Here is a 17,424-nt window from a genome sequence, read left to right as displayed (position 1 = left end):
GTTAAGGAGAGGTGCCAGTGCATGGGCAAAATGTTTATCAGTTACAGAAGTTGACAGTCAGCTGCCAGAGGTTTGCCAGGCCAGTGTCACTTTCATTATTAGGCCTTATTGCCTCATCAGCATTTGCTAATAAGGAGCAGCTGGCCTCTGAGCTGCAGGGGGAAAAAAAAATGCATAGCAAAAATGCTCTGAATAAACCCTGGCCTGACAAGCCAAAGGTATAGAGACTAAGAATAATTCTACCAAGACACATGCTGAGCTGAAAGGTAAGACCGCTGCTTTCACGGATCCAGCGGATCGGAGCACGTTGGCCCCTTAATGATAATTAAAACAAGAAGCGTCACATTGCTCTGTTGCCATCAAGTTTTAAAAGGCTGCCTGGAGAAACCGCGTGGGACTTCCAGCTTCAGGAGCCCTGAATGAATCTTTCACCCTTTTTGTGCTACTCTCTGTATCCAGCTGGGGGGCTGAGTTCTGCTCCGCTCTTAGATGAACTTAGTGGGGACCACAGAGCTCCTGCCTGCTGTACAGCAGAGCGGAGTTCCCCTTTCTCTCCCAGGCCTGCTGTTGTGGTGAGAGCGCCCCCTCCTGTGGTAAGCCACTTTACCCAGGCATCTCAACTGGAAATGTTAAGGGGATTTCCACCCTCACCTCCCTGCCTGCACTGGGAATTCCCCTTCCCAGAGAGCAGGCTGTGCCAAGGTTTCCCTCCTCACACTTAGAGGTGTACCGTGACCATGGCCAGGTTGTTCTGGTGCCATTTCAACGCGCCTGCCCTTCGGTGCTGCGAAGCTGGCTTGGCAGCAGCACATTACCCTGTCAGCAAAAGGCTGTGCAGCATTATGGGACCAGCTGCTGCGAACACCCTGAGCGGAGCACAGACACTAAGCAGGCTAGATTGGTGATAAAGCTGGTCTCCAGGGAGAGGGACAACAGCTGCACCTCTCTCAGAGCACCCTCTGCCAGCTAATCTATGGAGCTGGACTGACGTCAACCGCACTGGAAACCGCTTCCCTGCCCTGACCTGCTTGGAGATTAAGATCAGGGGGTTGAATCAAAGAAAATGTGCATGGAAAAATTTGTAAAGAAACCACCTGTAGGAGCACAAGGCTAAAGTAAATTAACCTCGTATTGGATTAGTCAGACTATGCAAATGCCATGGAAATGTAATCCACCTTTGATAGCTCTCCAGTAATGGCTGGAGGTGGCCGTGGTTGCCACATGCTGCATGTAAAATTTTAATGAATGCATATTTTTTCTGTTAGGCTATACACCAACTATAGTGATAAATGATCCCCCTACAATACCCTCCCGAGCTGCCAGCTTCTTGAAAGGACAAACCGAACATCCAGGCTGCTCTCTCTCTCTTCCAGAACAAAGAGGGAGCTAGTGATGTTACCAGGCAAACATCTGGAATATTCAGGCTAGGTCAAAGTGTGAAGATGACTCCCTGAGATAGGAAGAGGCACAGATATGATGAATAAGACACAGTAGGTGTCAGAGGGGCTGTCCATTTGCAGTGGGAACCCTCCCTCTGCCAGAACCTTCATTGCGGGGACTGCAAAAAATTAGTCTCGATGTATTTTCGAGTGCGAGTACTGTCTTGCCTGCTTGATTAGCATTGCAGATACAAGGGTCAGCGTGGCCTCGTGTTGCTAAGTGCAGCGCGCTACATGGCTTCTATTGCTAACCCTGAAAGCTGCCCATCCAAGATGCTCTGGGCCTGACTCTCCACTGCCCTACACATGGCGCTTGCACTTGCACAAAATGGGACCCGTGCAAGCATAACACGTTTATTAGCATAACCTGGTAGCATTTCAAACCTGCTTTGCAGAGGTTCAAATGACAGCACAAGGTGTAAGGCAATGGAGAATAAAGCTCTATGAACCCTCTGGGAGCCACGTGTGTTTCTGCAGGCTCTCCATCCTCACTCAGCACCTTGCTGAAGGGGCTTTGAGCCTGGCTTTTTCCATCACCCTCATAAATGTGGTGTATGGCAGCAGCTCTCAACCTTTCCAGACTACTGTCCCCCTTTCAGGCGGCTGATTTGTCTCCCGTACCCGCAAGTTTCACCTCACTTAAAAACCACTTGCTTGCAAAATCAGACATATAAATACAGAAGTATCACAGCACAGTTTTACTGACACTTTCATTTATACCATATCATTATAAAACACATCACTTGGACTATAAATATTCCGCTTACATTTCAGTGTATAGTACATAGAGCAGTATAAATAAGTCATGGTATGACATCTTAATTTGTACTGACTTTGCTACTGCTTTTTTCTGTAGCCTGCTGTAAAACTACGCAAATATCTAGATGAGTTGACGTACCCCCTGGGAGACCTCTGCATACCCCCAGAGTTATGCGTACCCTGGGTTAAGAACCACTGGTATATGGGAAACAGAGGGGTTGTGACAGCAATGGCTAATGCCAAGCTGAAGCAAACCTACAGAAAGCCTATCTCAAGGGCCTTGTCTTGCCCTTCTTCTTTACGAGGCCCCTCTCTTCTGTCCCTCCACGTTGTTGGGGAAAGAGTCTTCTCCTCTGCAGCTCCTGCCCCCTAGAAAAGCCCACCTTTCTCGCTCCACCTCATCTGCTCCATGTCTCACACCTCTTGCCTTTCCCCCCACCCTCCACTGCTACGCAAGTAACACTAAAAAGTGGTTGCAGATCCACTTTGCATGGAAGATCTGCACATAATACAACTGCATAGCGAAGAACAGTGCTGTGCTACCCTCCCGCCACAGTCCGGCCGGAGGAGCTCGCTCCCGAGTGTGGAACGAAGTTTCACTCATAGTCCCGCACACGGCTGTTGTAGAGAACATGGGAGTTCCCTGTATTTGTTCCATGAATATCATATGCCCCTCAGTTTACCTGTTTAATATTATCCTGCCTGGCTGCAAGGAGTTAAATCAAAGGAGGCTGGTAGGAGGAAACAAACAGGAAATGAAACAATGGCCAGGAGAAGGCACTGTCAGAGAGTGCACCCAAGGGTCCTTGACGGAACAATGGGAGAATTATTAATTGGGGAATGCCCACTTGCCTGGCTCCATAAAGGCTAACAAGGCTTATTCTTCCCAGCCTTGAACCTGGAATCAAAGTGGATATTGAGCCACTGAACCTCTCAAGCTAGGGAGGAGGAATAGGGGGTTGAGCGGGCAGCAACAGCTGGAGATGATGCTGCCTGGCTGTCTTTCTCTCCCAGGTCAGGAGCCAGGGGTCTGGGCTGGGTGGAACTTACCCAAAACTTTTAAGGAATGTATAAAGTTTAGGGAAAATCCACATGTCCAGGCCTGTTGTTGTTTTATCTGTTCTCTCTGTGAGCTACGCACCTTTGGGTGAATAAATAGTGCTTTGTTTTGGAGAAGCTGTTGGAGTCACTTTAATTAGCTACTGGTCAAAGCTCCCCGAAGGAAAAGGGCTTCCAGGTGCCAAACACAGTTGGGCCTGTCGTGGTAACACAGCTGGGAAACAGGAGGGTTGCAGTCCAGAGGCCAGGTCCCAGAGGGGTAGGACCGCAGGGGTTCCCCCCGCATAAGAGGTGTCCATGACCTGCATCCCTCTTCCTGTCCAAACGCTGCACTTCAGGAGGCTTGTATGGAGCAGGACTCTACACCATGCCAGGAGTGCACACCCCCTTATATGAACTCCTGCCAGCATTAGTATGTATTTGTGTTGTGGTAGTGCAGGGAGGCCCTAGTCTCTGTGCTGGGCCCTCTACACACATGTAACAAAAGTCACACCCTACCTTATATGTGAGGGCACCTGCAGTGCTGGAGGGGCTGCGTTTTAGCTGTGAAGTACAACTAAGATCTTGACTAGGGTTGCCACCTGGGAGGTACAAAAGAAGGGACATCCAGGATGATCCTGAGCCTTTAGACCCAGACAGCTGGCGATGTGTACTGAGCACCCTTACCTTTCCCGGAACAGCTACCTCAAAAAAGAGATGATCCTCGGAAAACATGGACAGGTGGCAATCCTAATCCTGACTATTGTGGTCATAAAAGATTCCAGGACCCTTTCCACAAGAGTAGCATGGTAAACTGCAGCGTCCAGGCCAAGGGCCAGCTTGGATACGGACAACCTGATTCTTTTAATTCCCCCCTGCAATTTCAAATGGATACATTCTTCTTCACTTCCTGTCCTAAACTGTTGTGTTTCTGTTAAATGGCTGCCACCTTCCACCCCAGAAGTGGCTGCATTTTAATGGCAAGGGAAGGGATTCCTGCACAGACAGTTTGAAAAGCACTTTAGGATCCTGGAGGATAAAAGGCCCTATAGAAATACAAGGTATCGTCATTACTGTTAGTTTATGCATGAAAAGTGAATGTGCAGATGTCTCTCACTAGAGAGCTATGTGCACAAAATGAGTGTGTGATTGCAGTGTTTGAATACTCGGTTCAATTCTCATGCATTTAATCAAGCTAGCAGTCCATAGCATTTCTGAAATATGCATATATAGCCATATATAAACACCTGATAGGACTCAGTCCTGGGTTTGCAAGATGAAGCGTAGCTGACTTTGCAAGATACACACCAATACACACCCACGTATCAGAGGGCTGGATGAAACCCGTAGTCTTATTTTAGAAGCATTCTGCCGAATCTTGCAGTAAAGCAGGCACAAGGCAAAGTTATTTAACCCTTGCCTTGCCATAATCTCCACTCCTCCCCCCTTGAGGTGAACAACAGAAATCCTATCGAAGGAAGGAGAGAGAGGATACCTGTATCTGTGTCTATGGTGGCATTCATTCCTCCTTTCTGGGATCCCTGCCAGAGGATCTTTTTATCCTAAAGATACCTTAGAGAGCAATGTTTGGCCTGAGGAAAGCACCAAATGGGATGTGTTTTCAAAATGTGGATACTTTAAGCTCCCACTAGGGCTTTATTACCCATCCTACCACCACCACTGCACACAATTCACATCAAACACTGCTAAAACAGTATCCTGGGGTGGGGCAAGGCCTGTCTTCTTGTTGTGTGTTTGTACAGCACCTAGCACCATGGGGCCCTGGTCCATGACGAGGGCTCCGAGGGGCTATGGTACTACATAATAATATCATCCATGGGAATACAGAATTAGCCAGCAGATCAACCCTCTAGTTCATTCATTCCAGCCTCCTGCCTCTGGAAATCTCTGATGCTTCAGAAGAATGCAAACCTTTCCCCCCATAATGCAGCTGCACACTAACCAACATGCACTTTCCATACAGCAACTCCTGCAAGGTGCTGAGGCCCAGATCTCCAAAGGGATATCGGTTACTGATTTCACTGGGAGTTAGGAACCTAAATATCTTTGAGGATCTTGGCCAGCGTCCCCACAACTCAGACTGGGAGTGGAAGGTACCCAGCATCTAACAGAATCGGGTTCCTAATACATGCTTGTACTTGGATTCTTATTCTGTCTACCTGCAGACCAAGCACAGTGTGTGTTCCTTCCCTCAGAGAGCACAGGGGCATGGTATTTGTGTGTTTTCCCATTGCATTACAACGTGTGTGGTTGGGGCAGGTGTCTTCACAAATGGGACATGTACACAACAGCTGGGCATGTCTGTGGGCCTGTTTATGCTTCCCGTGGAAAACCAAATGCCAATTCTACAATTGAATGAAAGGACAAGGATATAGCACATATTAATTTGTTGTAGATTTACAATCTCTGTCATGCACTTGAAAACGACACACTCACTGATCACCTTTTCAGAATTTAGAGCGATGGTATCAGCATTTTCCCTTTCTCTCCTCCTCCTATTTTTTTTAAACTCTCTGTTTATCTTGGTAGCATGAGAATAAAATCTATTTTCCATTAATCTTATTCTCTTCCCTGCTTCCAATCCGCCCCACCCTCATTACCTCATCAGCACACTTGTTGATGAGTGTAGGGTTTGCTCGTGAGTGCAGAAATCCTGGCATCAATTGATCAGGGTGTTTATATTTTAAGAAAACACATTGCGAGGTGGTCTGGTTAAAGACATCTCTTTAAAATGTGCCAACCCAAAGAGGCTGGGTAGTTTAAAGAACTGATAATGGAACCTGTGAATTACAGGCTGGATTCTGATCTCGGTCACACAGAAAGTGTTGCCAACTCTCGCAATTTGATCTCGAGTCTTGGGATATTTGGCATTTTACTTGAAGTCCCAGCTCCTGGAGTCATGTGACTAATAAGACTCTCAGCTTTCATGCTAAAAAATTGAGGTTTCTAACCCTCATGGTTTCAGAGAAAAGCTTGAAAATGTGATCCAACTGCACCCTAAACCAGAAAGCAAGTAAAATGAAAGGCATTATTTTTCTTTACTGTCATGATTTTTCTGGGCTTGCCTGATGCTTTTTGAATGCTTCTGGTTGGCCATAGTGAAATCAGGAGTAACTCCACTGAAGTCAGTCAGAGCAAAATAAGAGCCTTTCATTTGTTGGACACCACCTCAAACCCTATTTGAGTCAGGAACAAGTGAAAGAAAGTTATTGCCGTCCAGTGACTATATGGTGGGTCTCAGCCCATTTCTCAGAAAGCAGGTGTCCACATGATAAAACTGTTGATTACTGTTATTATGTATTCTTCACCGCGGATGTGCAAGGCACTTTAAGACATAGGGAGATGAGATCCCTGCCCCAGACAGCTTACAGTCAGAAACCTGGTCTACACAGAAAACTTGTACCACTTTCTCTACCACTATAGTTAAAGTGCTAAAACTCCCTTGTGTGGGTGCAGTATAATTGTACTTAAACTAGTATCGCGTATTCCTATACTGGAAGAGGAATACGCTCCACTGGTAGAAGACACTCTTATACCAATATAACAGTCTCCACTCTAGGGGATGTACTGGTATAACTATAGCTCTTTTAAAAAAAATCACACCGCCCTAACACAAAGCATTATGTATGGCACAAGAGCTGGGTGTAGACCAGGCAGAAGTAAATTTATCCATAACCATCCTGACAGGCTGTAACTGGCTTCTCTGATGACAGTTTGACCAGAGGGGCCAAAGAATGAATGGGCCACAGAGCCTGAGCTCCCTGCTCATCCGAGGCAGAGCAGTGTTGAAGCATACTGGCCAGGCCAGGGATGGGAAAGCTGCATTGCCACTGTCTGTGATGTACTTACTGACTTATGGGCTGGTTAAACGAAGGGCTTTGACCACCAGAGCAGTCACCTTTCACCAGCACTAAATATCCCCACACACATACACACACTTGATGAATTTAATGGACTTAGAAATGAAGGGAAGAAAACAAAAAGTCAGAGTTAGGTCAATGTTTGGGTCAACCAGCTGGGAGAAGGGACCCTTTGCATTTGACATCATGTTATGAAACACTGTAACATGCAGTGATCTTTCTGAAGGGCTTTCTCTGCCATAGTGGTCCCGTTAGCTTATTTCCTGGAACACGGCGTGTTTCTATGAGCACAATGGGGCCCTGAGCTCTGTTGAAGGCTAGACGCACCACGGTCATTGTACTGTCAGTGTATTATTATAAATTATTGTAATACATTGCTGGGAAATACAGGCTTAGGGTTGTAAACAATGCTGGCTGGGAAATGCAGCACTGATTGGAGCAATCGGCACCTGCTGTCTGTACAACTTCACCAGCACCCACCAAACCTGACCCTGCTGCATCTCTAGTGCAAGTCTCTCCTTCCCAGAGATATCCAGTCCTATTATAACAAAGGCAGTTAGCCCAGCCTGGGCCACCCAGAACTTGGCCCAACCAGCCACAATAGAACTCCCATTCACTTCGTCCAAAAGTACATGAACTAGAGAAGGCTCTTCAACTGCTAGCAGTACAAGGTCTCTGAAACGTAGTTGCTCAGCTCTGATTCTATCCCACAGAAGGCAGTGGAGCACACTAGCCAGTACCTTACAGTATCCAAACGCAAGGTGACAAATGGTCACCGTGGGCTACAATGATGACAGGAAACGTTTACACTGGAAAGGAAATTCAATCCCCAACATTTTTGATCTAGATGTCAAACATTCCAAAATATGAGAAAGTTTGGAGCCAATGTTCTGGTGTGGCCTATTGTTAAGGGATAGGCCATCTGCAAAATCTGGCTCTAAATCCAGATTATAAACACACCCAAAGCTACAGACAGTTTGGATCCAAGGTTTTGGTACTAGCTGGTATTTCACTTGTGACCTATTGAACCTAGGTGTCCCGAGGTGAAAAAAAAAAACCAAAGGCTCCCCCAGTTCACCTCTGAAAATAAGGAGTGATGTACCGTTGGTCAAAGCACTGCTGCTAGCAAAGGGGTCCAAGAGCACCCCAAAGAAAAGATCACGAGAATTCCTGTGAGTGGAAAGTGGACAACTGCAGTATAGAGGTTGCTACCATCTCCCTCTACAATTCCACCATATGAAATAAAAAGAATCACATACGCTATTAAGATGGTAAAAAAATAATTTAAAAAAATAATTGAATTGAGATAGTTATTTTAATCTCTGCCAAATCAGGATTAGTTAATCAGGATTAGGTGAAAGATACAAGACCCGATTCACCCTGGGTTACTCCAGCTTCACACCGATGTCACTCCCCTGAACTCAACAGAATGGAGTTCCCCTTATGTATATATAACACCATCTTTCCTGTAGTCTCTCCTGCACTATGCACACAACAATAGGAAGGATCAAAGCTAAGATTTGTGATTGTTATTAGCCTCACAGTAGCACTGAGAGGCCCTGATGGAGATCAAAGCCCCATTGTGCTAGGTACATATACATAGCAAGAGGCATCCCCCAAGAGCTTACACTCTATGTAAAAAGACAGATGGAGGGGGAGGAGGAAAGACAGGTATGGAGAGGGGAGGTGGCTTGCCCAAAGCCCCAAAGGACGTCAGAGGCAGAGAGATGAAGCCCACTCCGCTGAAGTACACTATCTGTGTCTGCACATCATGTAGCTACATAATTCCAGAAGCAAAGGGGAGGGGGGGAATCTTATTCACTTACAGTGTTTTTCTAAAAATTAAATAATTTCTAAAAATTACTATTACAAAATGTTAATCTTCTCAGATCTAAATAGGAGGTGTTGTTTAACCACTGCCCCCCGATCATACACCCCATGCAGTGCAGTGCGTAGCTCCCCACATTGTGGACTCCACCGGATGCACACAATGAGCCATCATTCCAGCTTCCTTAGTAACCAAGGCCTGACAGCCCACTGAAAACAACGGGAATCTTTCTCCATTGACTTCAGTGTGCTCCAGATCAGGCCGCAAGTCCAGAGCTGTTACACGAGCACAGAGCTAGCCGGTTCTTTTTATGCTACATGTTGACAATCAAGCACTCTCTGATTTGGTTCTTCGCAGGCAGATGGAAAGCAACAAAACACCTCCTCTTCGCTGGGACTCTGAGCCTACGTCATGTCCTTGGGATTTGGCGGTGGCAAGGATCCAGGGCCAAGTTCTGAGCTCATATAGGCTGCTGTAAATCCAAGTAATGCCACTTGAAATCCACTGACTTTGATGGAGTCACTCCAGATTGTACCTGAGACCAGAATCTGGCCCTGGGTTTACTATTTATCACTCCCTTACTGGAAATCATCTTGTTTCTATAATAGAAACGCCATCAGTCAGCACCTCTATGAAAACCTGGGCAGATGCTTTTATCACACAGCTTACTCTTACCGCAGCCACCTGTTGACTCAAACAGAGATCGCCGGCTGAATCACTACCTGTCCACAGTTTCATTCTCCTTGGTGAAGCCAGGCCTGGGTTTTAAATCAGACACTGATGATTTGTCCCTGTGCCTCACGCCAGACACACAACAGGGGATTCCCGTTTTGCTTGGCTGACACTGTGAGGGAAATCCCTCCCCCTTGCTTACTAATCCTACACCACTCTCCCCACCTGGGGGATCAAAATAATTCTAGTGTCAAACTTTATCCCTCAGAGGCTGCATGATCCAACTTTGCCACTGGCCCGCTGTATGACCTCAGGCCAACTTGTTCCACCCCTTGTGCCTCTGTTCCCCTCCCACCCTTTCTCTGGTCTGTTCAGAGAACGAGTGCTTCAGGGGAAGAGCTGTCTCTTGCTGGGTGTTTGCACAGCAGTGGGCACAATGGGGCCCTGATCTTGGTGCTTCCAGATGCTGCTGTACTACAAATAATGACCAGTCATTATCCTCAACAAAATGCTCTAAGGGCCCCACCCCACGCCACTCTATTAGCAATACTTGCTATTGATGGAGCGTATTTCACCAAGGAACTCCACATGCTTTGCATTCCGTAAGCCCCGTAACACTACTCTGAGGTACGTACCTTTGATTAGCCTCATCACACAGATGGGGAAACTGAGGCATAGACCATTAAGTGACTTGCCCAAGTCCTGAGTGAGACCTGCTCTAATCACTACATAAAACTCTCTTCTCGAGAAAGGAAATTGTTTGACCTGTAATAATAGGAATTCACCCCCCATGAAACCTGTTTGTGTTTCATGAAACCTAATGGTCATGTTACATGCTAGGAGCATGTTTATTGTAAATATAAATCAGAGAGAGCAGCTTATTAAGAATTATAGGCATCATAATTGATTGACACAAGGAGATTAAGGTGTTCCGACAACATCAGGCGCAATCAGAGGGTTGCTTTCATGGTTAATGGAACTGCAAGGTGCACTGAGATGTTAAGTTCTCTGGGACACAGACCGTCTTTGTGCTCTGTGCTTGTACAGCTCCTAGCACCATGGGCCCCTGGTCTGCACCTGGCCTCTCAGGCACTATTGTAATACACATCAGAATGATAGCCACATTGGGACATTATTCATGGTGGTTTTTCAGAAAGTTTTACTAACATAAGGACCTGCTGTGTCTCCTAGAGGCAACAGCAGCATGAGCGATATCTGCTGACTGCCTGTGGAAGGCAGCACCAGTTAAAAGTGCCCAGACACCATGCAATGCGTGGGTATATGTAGACCAGGAAAATGGCTCTATTTAGCCTCTCATTAGATTATCAGGGGTGAATAAGGAGACAAAGTTCCCAAAGATGCAGCAGAGGATGGGTTGCCAACACATCACCCATTTGCCTCATCCCCCAATTGCTGAATTTCTCCTTAGCTGCCAGAGCATGTAGAGGCCAAGATCTTCAAAAGTAGCTAGTGATTCGGGGTGCTTTGCTTTTAGAGCATCATCCTTGAAAAGGACCCTACTTCCAGAAAGTACTGACCACTCACTCGCTGAAAACCAATGATGGGCGCTGATGACGGGCACCCAGAATCACTAGTCACTCTTGAAAATCTTGGCCAGAGATTTTTATGTAGCCATTGGCTTTGTAAACTCTAAGTGACCCCAGTACAACTTCAGTGCCTCTCCCTGGGAAAGCTTTGACTGAAACGTTTTAGTCAGTGGCATGCCAGAGAGAGCAGGCTATTGGCTCACAGGAAGGTGTCACAGATTTTAAAAGTCAAAAGGAATCATTATGATCTTCTAGACTAACTTCCTACATAACACAAGCCACAGGTTTGGCATGGAGAGAGACGTGCACGATCCTCCATGCCGACCGAGAGGGACCAATCCTAAACAAGAGATCCTAAATAGGTGATCTCCAAGCCCACGACGTCCTTGGCTTCTCCACTGAGAACCTCCCCCAGGTGCTAACTGTGGCTGCGAATTATACGACATGCATACTAGCAGCTTCTATTCATCCAAAAGGGTAGTCGGTCCAGCCCAATCCCCCTTTCACCAGAACCTCCTCTCTTAAAAACCAAGCCACATGATGACCATAAGTCTTAATAGCAAGTAACCATGACCACAAATGTTCTTCATTTTAATTTGCTATTTAAATAACTTAAATTGTAGATCAGTTCTGGGCAGTAACTTGGTAAAAATGCCATAGTGGGGTTCCCTAGGAGTTGTCTCTGAGATTTCAAAATCCTGCCTGCTCAATTCACGAGAGAGTTTTACTAACTCTCAGCCCAGCAAACTCAGCCTAGGATCTGAAAGCCAAGCTGGGTTCTCTGTCTCATGTGCTATCACTGGAATGCTAGCAAAGATTTTTCAGGCCAAATTCTGCTCTCACCTACGTCTGGAAAATTCTGTTGCTTCCAGTGTGGCTGCACAGGGATAACAGAGGGGATCATTTAACACCCCAGCTGGTGTTGAATTTAGGACCTGATCCTGAAAGCTGATCTACATGGGTGAACGCTTGCACCTGTACGGACTTCATCCCATCGAGGCTGAGCTTTCTCCCTCAATATATCCGTTTCTCTGTGCCTGAGTCAGCTTAAGCCTTTCAGAGCTCTATGACTCCATTCGTATGGTAATGGACAACAGCCTGTACCAGACAGGCCAGACATTGGACCTACTCCAGTGACCCTCTGTTCCCTATAGTGGATAAGCTCAAGGTATTGCTCTGTTAGCTCAACAGGTGGCGCCCTGTGCCTTGATGGAGCTGAATGCTGTGAGTTCTACTCTTCTCACTGTTTGTGTGGGATTAGTGGTGGTGTCTACATAGATAGACATGGGTGATTAGAGCATCCCCAGAAAAGCCAGGGTTGGGTGGCCCTAGATGTACTTGTTGGTTCTTATGGTCCCCAGAAGACACTATGGCCACAGCAGGCCTGGCTCCGCACTGCCTTGGCACCTGATGTCATTGCTGACACCTTTGCAATGTGGGTGTACAACACAATTGCTCTGATGCTGCAGCATTTTACACCCACGCTGCACAGGAGTTATTTGCACCGGTGCAAAGCTGGTGGAATTGGGCCTAGTATCTCAGCAGCCAGCCCAAATCCCTTCTTGCTCCCCTGTGTGTGCTACAGATTCCTCCTGGTTCCCACGTTTTAAACCACTGTCTCCTAGATCCCACATCCCCATCCATCCAACTGCTGTCGGCTGACGGGACGCAGCATCTCAGAGCCCGTGCTGCTGACACGTAAGACACGCTCTTCCCCCTGACTCTGGGGCTGAGCACGCTGCCTCCCTCAGCACTTCCTGAGGGGAACAGGAGTGAAACCAGTTGGCCCTAAAAGATAGCAGGGCAAAGTGCCCCCCACCCAGCGCCTGTCCCTCTATTATCCATTTCACAGGGTCTGTATTTATCAGATGACTCTCCTTTATTTCCTCTTTTAGTGCAATGAAATACTAATATGGCAGGGGTGGCCAACCTGTGGCTCTGGAGCCACATGCGACTCTTTAGAAGTTAACATGCGGCTCCTTGTATAGGCACCGACTCCAGGGCTGGAGCTACAGGCGTCAACTTTCCAATGGGCCGGGGGATGCTCATTGCTCAACCCCCAGCTCTACCACAGGCCTTACTCCCACTCCACCCCTTGCCACCCCCTCCCCTGAGCCTGCCATGCCCTTGTTCCTCTCCCCCCCCCTCCCGCCCTGAGCCTCCTGCACACCACGGAACAGCTGATTGGGAGGTGTGGGAAGGGAAGGGGAGGTGCTGATTGGCAGGGCTACCAGTGGGTGGGAGGTGCTGGGAGCAGGGACGGGAGCTGATTGGGGGCTGCTGATGTATTATTGTGGCTCTTTGGCAATGTACACTGGTAAATTCTGGCTTCTTCTCAGGCTCAGGTTGGCCAGCCCTGGCATATAGGAAAGGATGTGATAGAATCGCTCACAGCCATGGGACTCAGCAGCCCATGTATGTGTTTGGACGAGGGCACTGGATGGCTCTATGAGGTTGTTAATGGGACACAGAGCTTTTCACCTCTGTGGCACAGACTCCATGCCCCACCCCAGCAGCGGACAGAGGCTTTGTAGGAACTGCAGCTGGCCAGAGGGGAATTCCCTTGGGGCAGGCATAGCATAAGACTCCTTAAATGGCACTAGACTGTCCCCCTTTAAGCCCCATCATTGGGGTCATGCCAGGGTCAGGTCTGGAGGCCAGAGGAGCAAGGATGGGACAGACCTGAAGTGCATAAAGTTATAGGGATCCTAAACAGTGCTGCAGGACACAGGCAATTCTGGGTGAGATGCTGCAAGTTGGAGCAGCTGGGGGAGGCTCTAATTGGAGAAATTGACATGGACGAATTGGAGAAAGTCCAAAGAAGAGCAACAAAAATGATGAAAGGTCTAGAAAACATGACCTATGAGGGAAGATTGAAAAAAACTGGGTTTGTTTAGTCTGGAGAAGAGAAAACTGAGAGGGGACTTGATAACCATTCTCAAGTACATAAAAAGTTGTTACAAGAAGGAGGGAGAAAAATTGTTCTTCTTAACCTCTGAGGATCGGACAAGAAGCAATGGGCTTACATTGCAGCAAGGGCGGTTTAGGTTGGACATTAGGAAAAACTTCCTAAATGTCAGAGTGGTTAAGCACTGGAATAAATTGTCTAGGGAGGTTGTGGAATATCCATCATTGGGGATTTTTAAGAGCAGGTTGGACAAACACCTGTCAGGGATGGTCTAGGTAATACTTAGTCCTGCTCTGAGTGCAGGGGAATGGAATAGATGACCTCTTGAGGTCCCTTCCAGTTCTATGATTTACTATGAGGACCATTTCAGCCCCCCAGAGCAGCCCACAATCTAGAGAGATGAAAGGTGTCAGAAAGCCATCAGTACCCCCCCGTCTCCTTGACCTGCCCCTTTCATGCTCCACCTCTTGGAGGTACAGCAAAGAACTAGACCCTAGGTCCCCAGCATAGGTCAGTGGAGGCAGAGGCCCTGAATGTGTTCCTCAGTATACCTAAGCCACTTACTGACTTCAACCGAAGCTTCCCATGAGTAATGACTGCAAGACCATGCCAAAATCATTACCATCTGGGGCTAAGTTTGTTTAGCGTCTCCAAAAGCGGGAAGTTCACCCCGAAGTCGGGGGCGGTCGGGGAGAGTTGCAGCGGAAGATAGTGGATCCTCCCTTTCAATGGGGGGTCCCAGAGAGATCGTACTTCCCTAAGAGTGGGCAGTACTGGCCAGGGATGCACTGACTCAGCACTACCCTATTATAGCCTCTGCTGACAAGGCTCCTATGAAGCTGCAAAATGAAACTAAAGGTACCCCTGAAGAACCTCCAAGAGAGGACAAATCCCCACCTTGGTGCAAGGGCTCAAGAAGATGCAGTTTGCACTGCCCAAGCAGAATCTGGACACCGATGTTTTCACTGGTGGTTCACGTAAAGCATGTTGCAGGTCAGTCCAGCTGCTCGTGGACAGGGGTCTTCATCGCCAGAACCACCACTGCCTTCTTGTAGCAAAAGACACAGTTTTCTACCCTGCAGGCCTAAAGTTTGGGTCCTAAAGTCATAGACAGGCACTTAAATAAACTGTGGCCTGCCTGTCAGAGCTGCTGAAAGAGACGCACTTCATAAGGTGCCCATTTAGGTTTTGGGGAACCTAACTTTAGGCTTCCAGGTTAGAAAAACTGTTGGACAAAAATGCAAAACCTTCTAGTACACACAGTGAAAAAAGCAATGAGAAACAATAAATCCCTAACGAGCAACAGCCATGTGACAAAGTTAAACATCTCCTTTTTCCACATCTTTCTCCAGCAGCATTTACACCATGTTATGACACAATCACTTGCTTAGTTCCACGCTCGGCAGCCAATTTTCTACCTATCTGCATCTTCCACATAAAACAGATTGGTAACAGCAAGGGCCCAGGTGTTCTCTGCCTTTTGCACACCAGGATCCCTCTTCCCCCTAGCTAGGATCCCCAGATTGAGAACTCCTGCCCTAGCAGACTTTGTGGAGTCTCTGACTTCTATTTAAAGTCTCCCATCTATTTAAAGTTACATCCACACATTCAAATCCTCCTGAAACTGGTAAACATCTAATTATCTTAGCATACTTTGAAAGACAGCCTATTTACATGCAGATAGCCTGGATGATCCCATAGCCCTTGTCCATTTCTAACTTCTATGGAAACTGCTCTGCGATTTTTTATTTATAGTTCTTTCATCTGTAAAGGTTCTTTTTATTTTCCTTTTTTAAATCACTAAGTTGAGACTTCTTGTGCTAAATCTCAAATTTGGAGGGGGATGGGAGTTAAAACACCAAGCTGCAAACCCACATAGACAGGGGAGTCCTAGTGTATCTTTTTCAAACATGGTTCTTTCACTCAGGTGGAGCAGGCAGAACCATTGCCCAGATTACAGGCCGGAGTCTAGCTGCAGCGGGGGTTTCTATTCTAAGGGATATGCTGACACAACCTTCTCTATAGCAATGCTGCTAGAATAAAATGCACCAGGGTCTGTCACCAGCACACTGAGAGACACGGGAAGCTTCAGGCCTCAGAGTCCTTTTAAAATTCCCATCACCTCCATCTCTACAGGTGGAGAATGAGGACAAGCATCCTGGTGTCATGCATGACAACTGCACATTGTTTCACCTTATTACCATCCCAGCCACTGGGAACCCACCCTGCCCCCACAAACCCCGTGTCTCTGCTTCCAGCAGGGCTGCCATTACTACTAGCAAGCACTACCCAATGCACATTACCCAGTCCAATTAACGCCTTGGGGGATCTGTCTTTTCCCCTGAGCCCTCCTGGCATTTAAAATGAATCTCCAGTGCGTACATGCAAGTTATTTTTAACTCCTCACGATCACTCCCCTGCAAACCAGGCCTTTACAAACTGCCATCCCAGCTCTCTCTGGGTCCCTAGCAATATACACAGGGCTGTTGGCAAGAAGCTTTTTGCCTCCTTGTTTGCATGACACCAAAAGATCTATTTGATTAACCTAAGGCAACATTAGAAAGATTTCCAGCAGCATCATTTGCCTTCTCCCAAGAGGGGATCCCCAGTACCACCATTCACCAAGGCAGGATTTATTTATTTTTAAACATGCGAATTGTTACATTTTAAGGGGGATTGTCCACCCAGAGATCTCTGGTTTGCAATGCAAAACTGAATGCCTGCCTCCTGACATGCAAAAAAAAAACAAAAAAAAAACAGAAGAGGACCAGGGGAAAGAACACTATTTATAGGCAGCCACATTTTATGTGCAAGAACCACCTTTTGGCCACCTGCAGCATGCGCAGGCTCATTTGAGCTCACTGCAGCTCCTTAATTTATTACACTGCACACAAGCCCCCTTTGTATATAAACAAATACACAGTGGGGGGGGGGGAGAAGGGGGAAGAACCTACCACCCTTGCAAAGACTCACAGAAAAATAAATGCAATTGAAAAGCAAGACCAGGATTGCCAAATTGTAGAAACATACAAAATCCTGCCTATTTCCTCCCCCCCACCCCCAAGTATATTCGAGGCGGTGGGGGGAAGGGGAGCCGGGGACAGAGAGCTTGAAATGCTCTCTCTGGATTTTTGCGAAGGTAAAACCTACCTCTAGGGTTCTGATCTCTTTTTGCGTCAGGTCGTTGGAAGTGGCACATTTGGTCCGGAGCCCCTCCAGGTTGGAGATGCTGATATCGATCATGTTCTGGACCAGCTCGCACTGCTGCAAGGCTTTCTGCAAACTCAGATGCTGCTGCTCTTCGCTTTTCGTCATGTTTTCCTCATCCATAGCTCTCTTTACAGCCCCCCCC

The 17,424-nt window shown here is 47.2% G+C and overlaps 1 protein-coding gene across 2 annotated transcripts in view; it reads right to left on the bottom strand.

Moving 5' to 3' along the window:
• Positions 1–17,402, bottom strand: part of KSR2 (kinase suppressor of ras 2) — a 281,411-nt gene extending 264,009 nt beyond the window's left edge. For both annotated transcript variants that reach the window (XM_032800013.2, XM_032800014.1), the window contains exon 1: positions 17,223–17,402. In XM_032800013.2, coding sequence (XP_032655904.1) covers positions 17,223–17,402 — 180 coding nt within the window. The remainder of the gene's footprint in view (positions 1–17,222) is intronic.
• Positions 17,403–17,424: the final 22 nt, after the last annotated feature.

Source organism: Chelonoidis abingdonii, chromosome 22 (genome assembly GCF_003597395.2).
Source record: "Chelonoidis abingdonii isolate Lonesome George chromosome 22, CheloAbing_2.0, whole genome shotgun sequence".
Lineage (NCBI taxonomy): Eukaryota > Metazoa > Chordata > Testudines > Testudinidae > Chelonoidis > Chelonoidis abingdonii.
The sequence above is the reverse complement of the archived record's forward strand: the minus strand, read 5'-3'. Positions and strand labels throughout refer to the sequence as shown.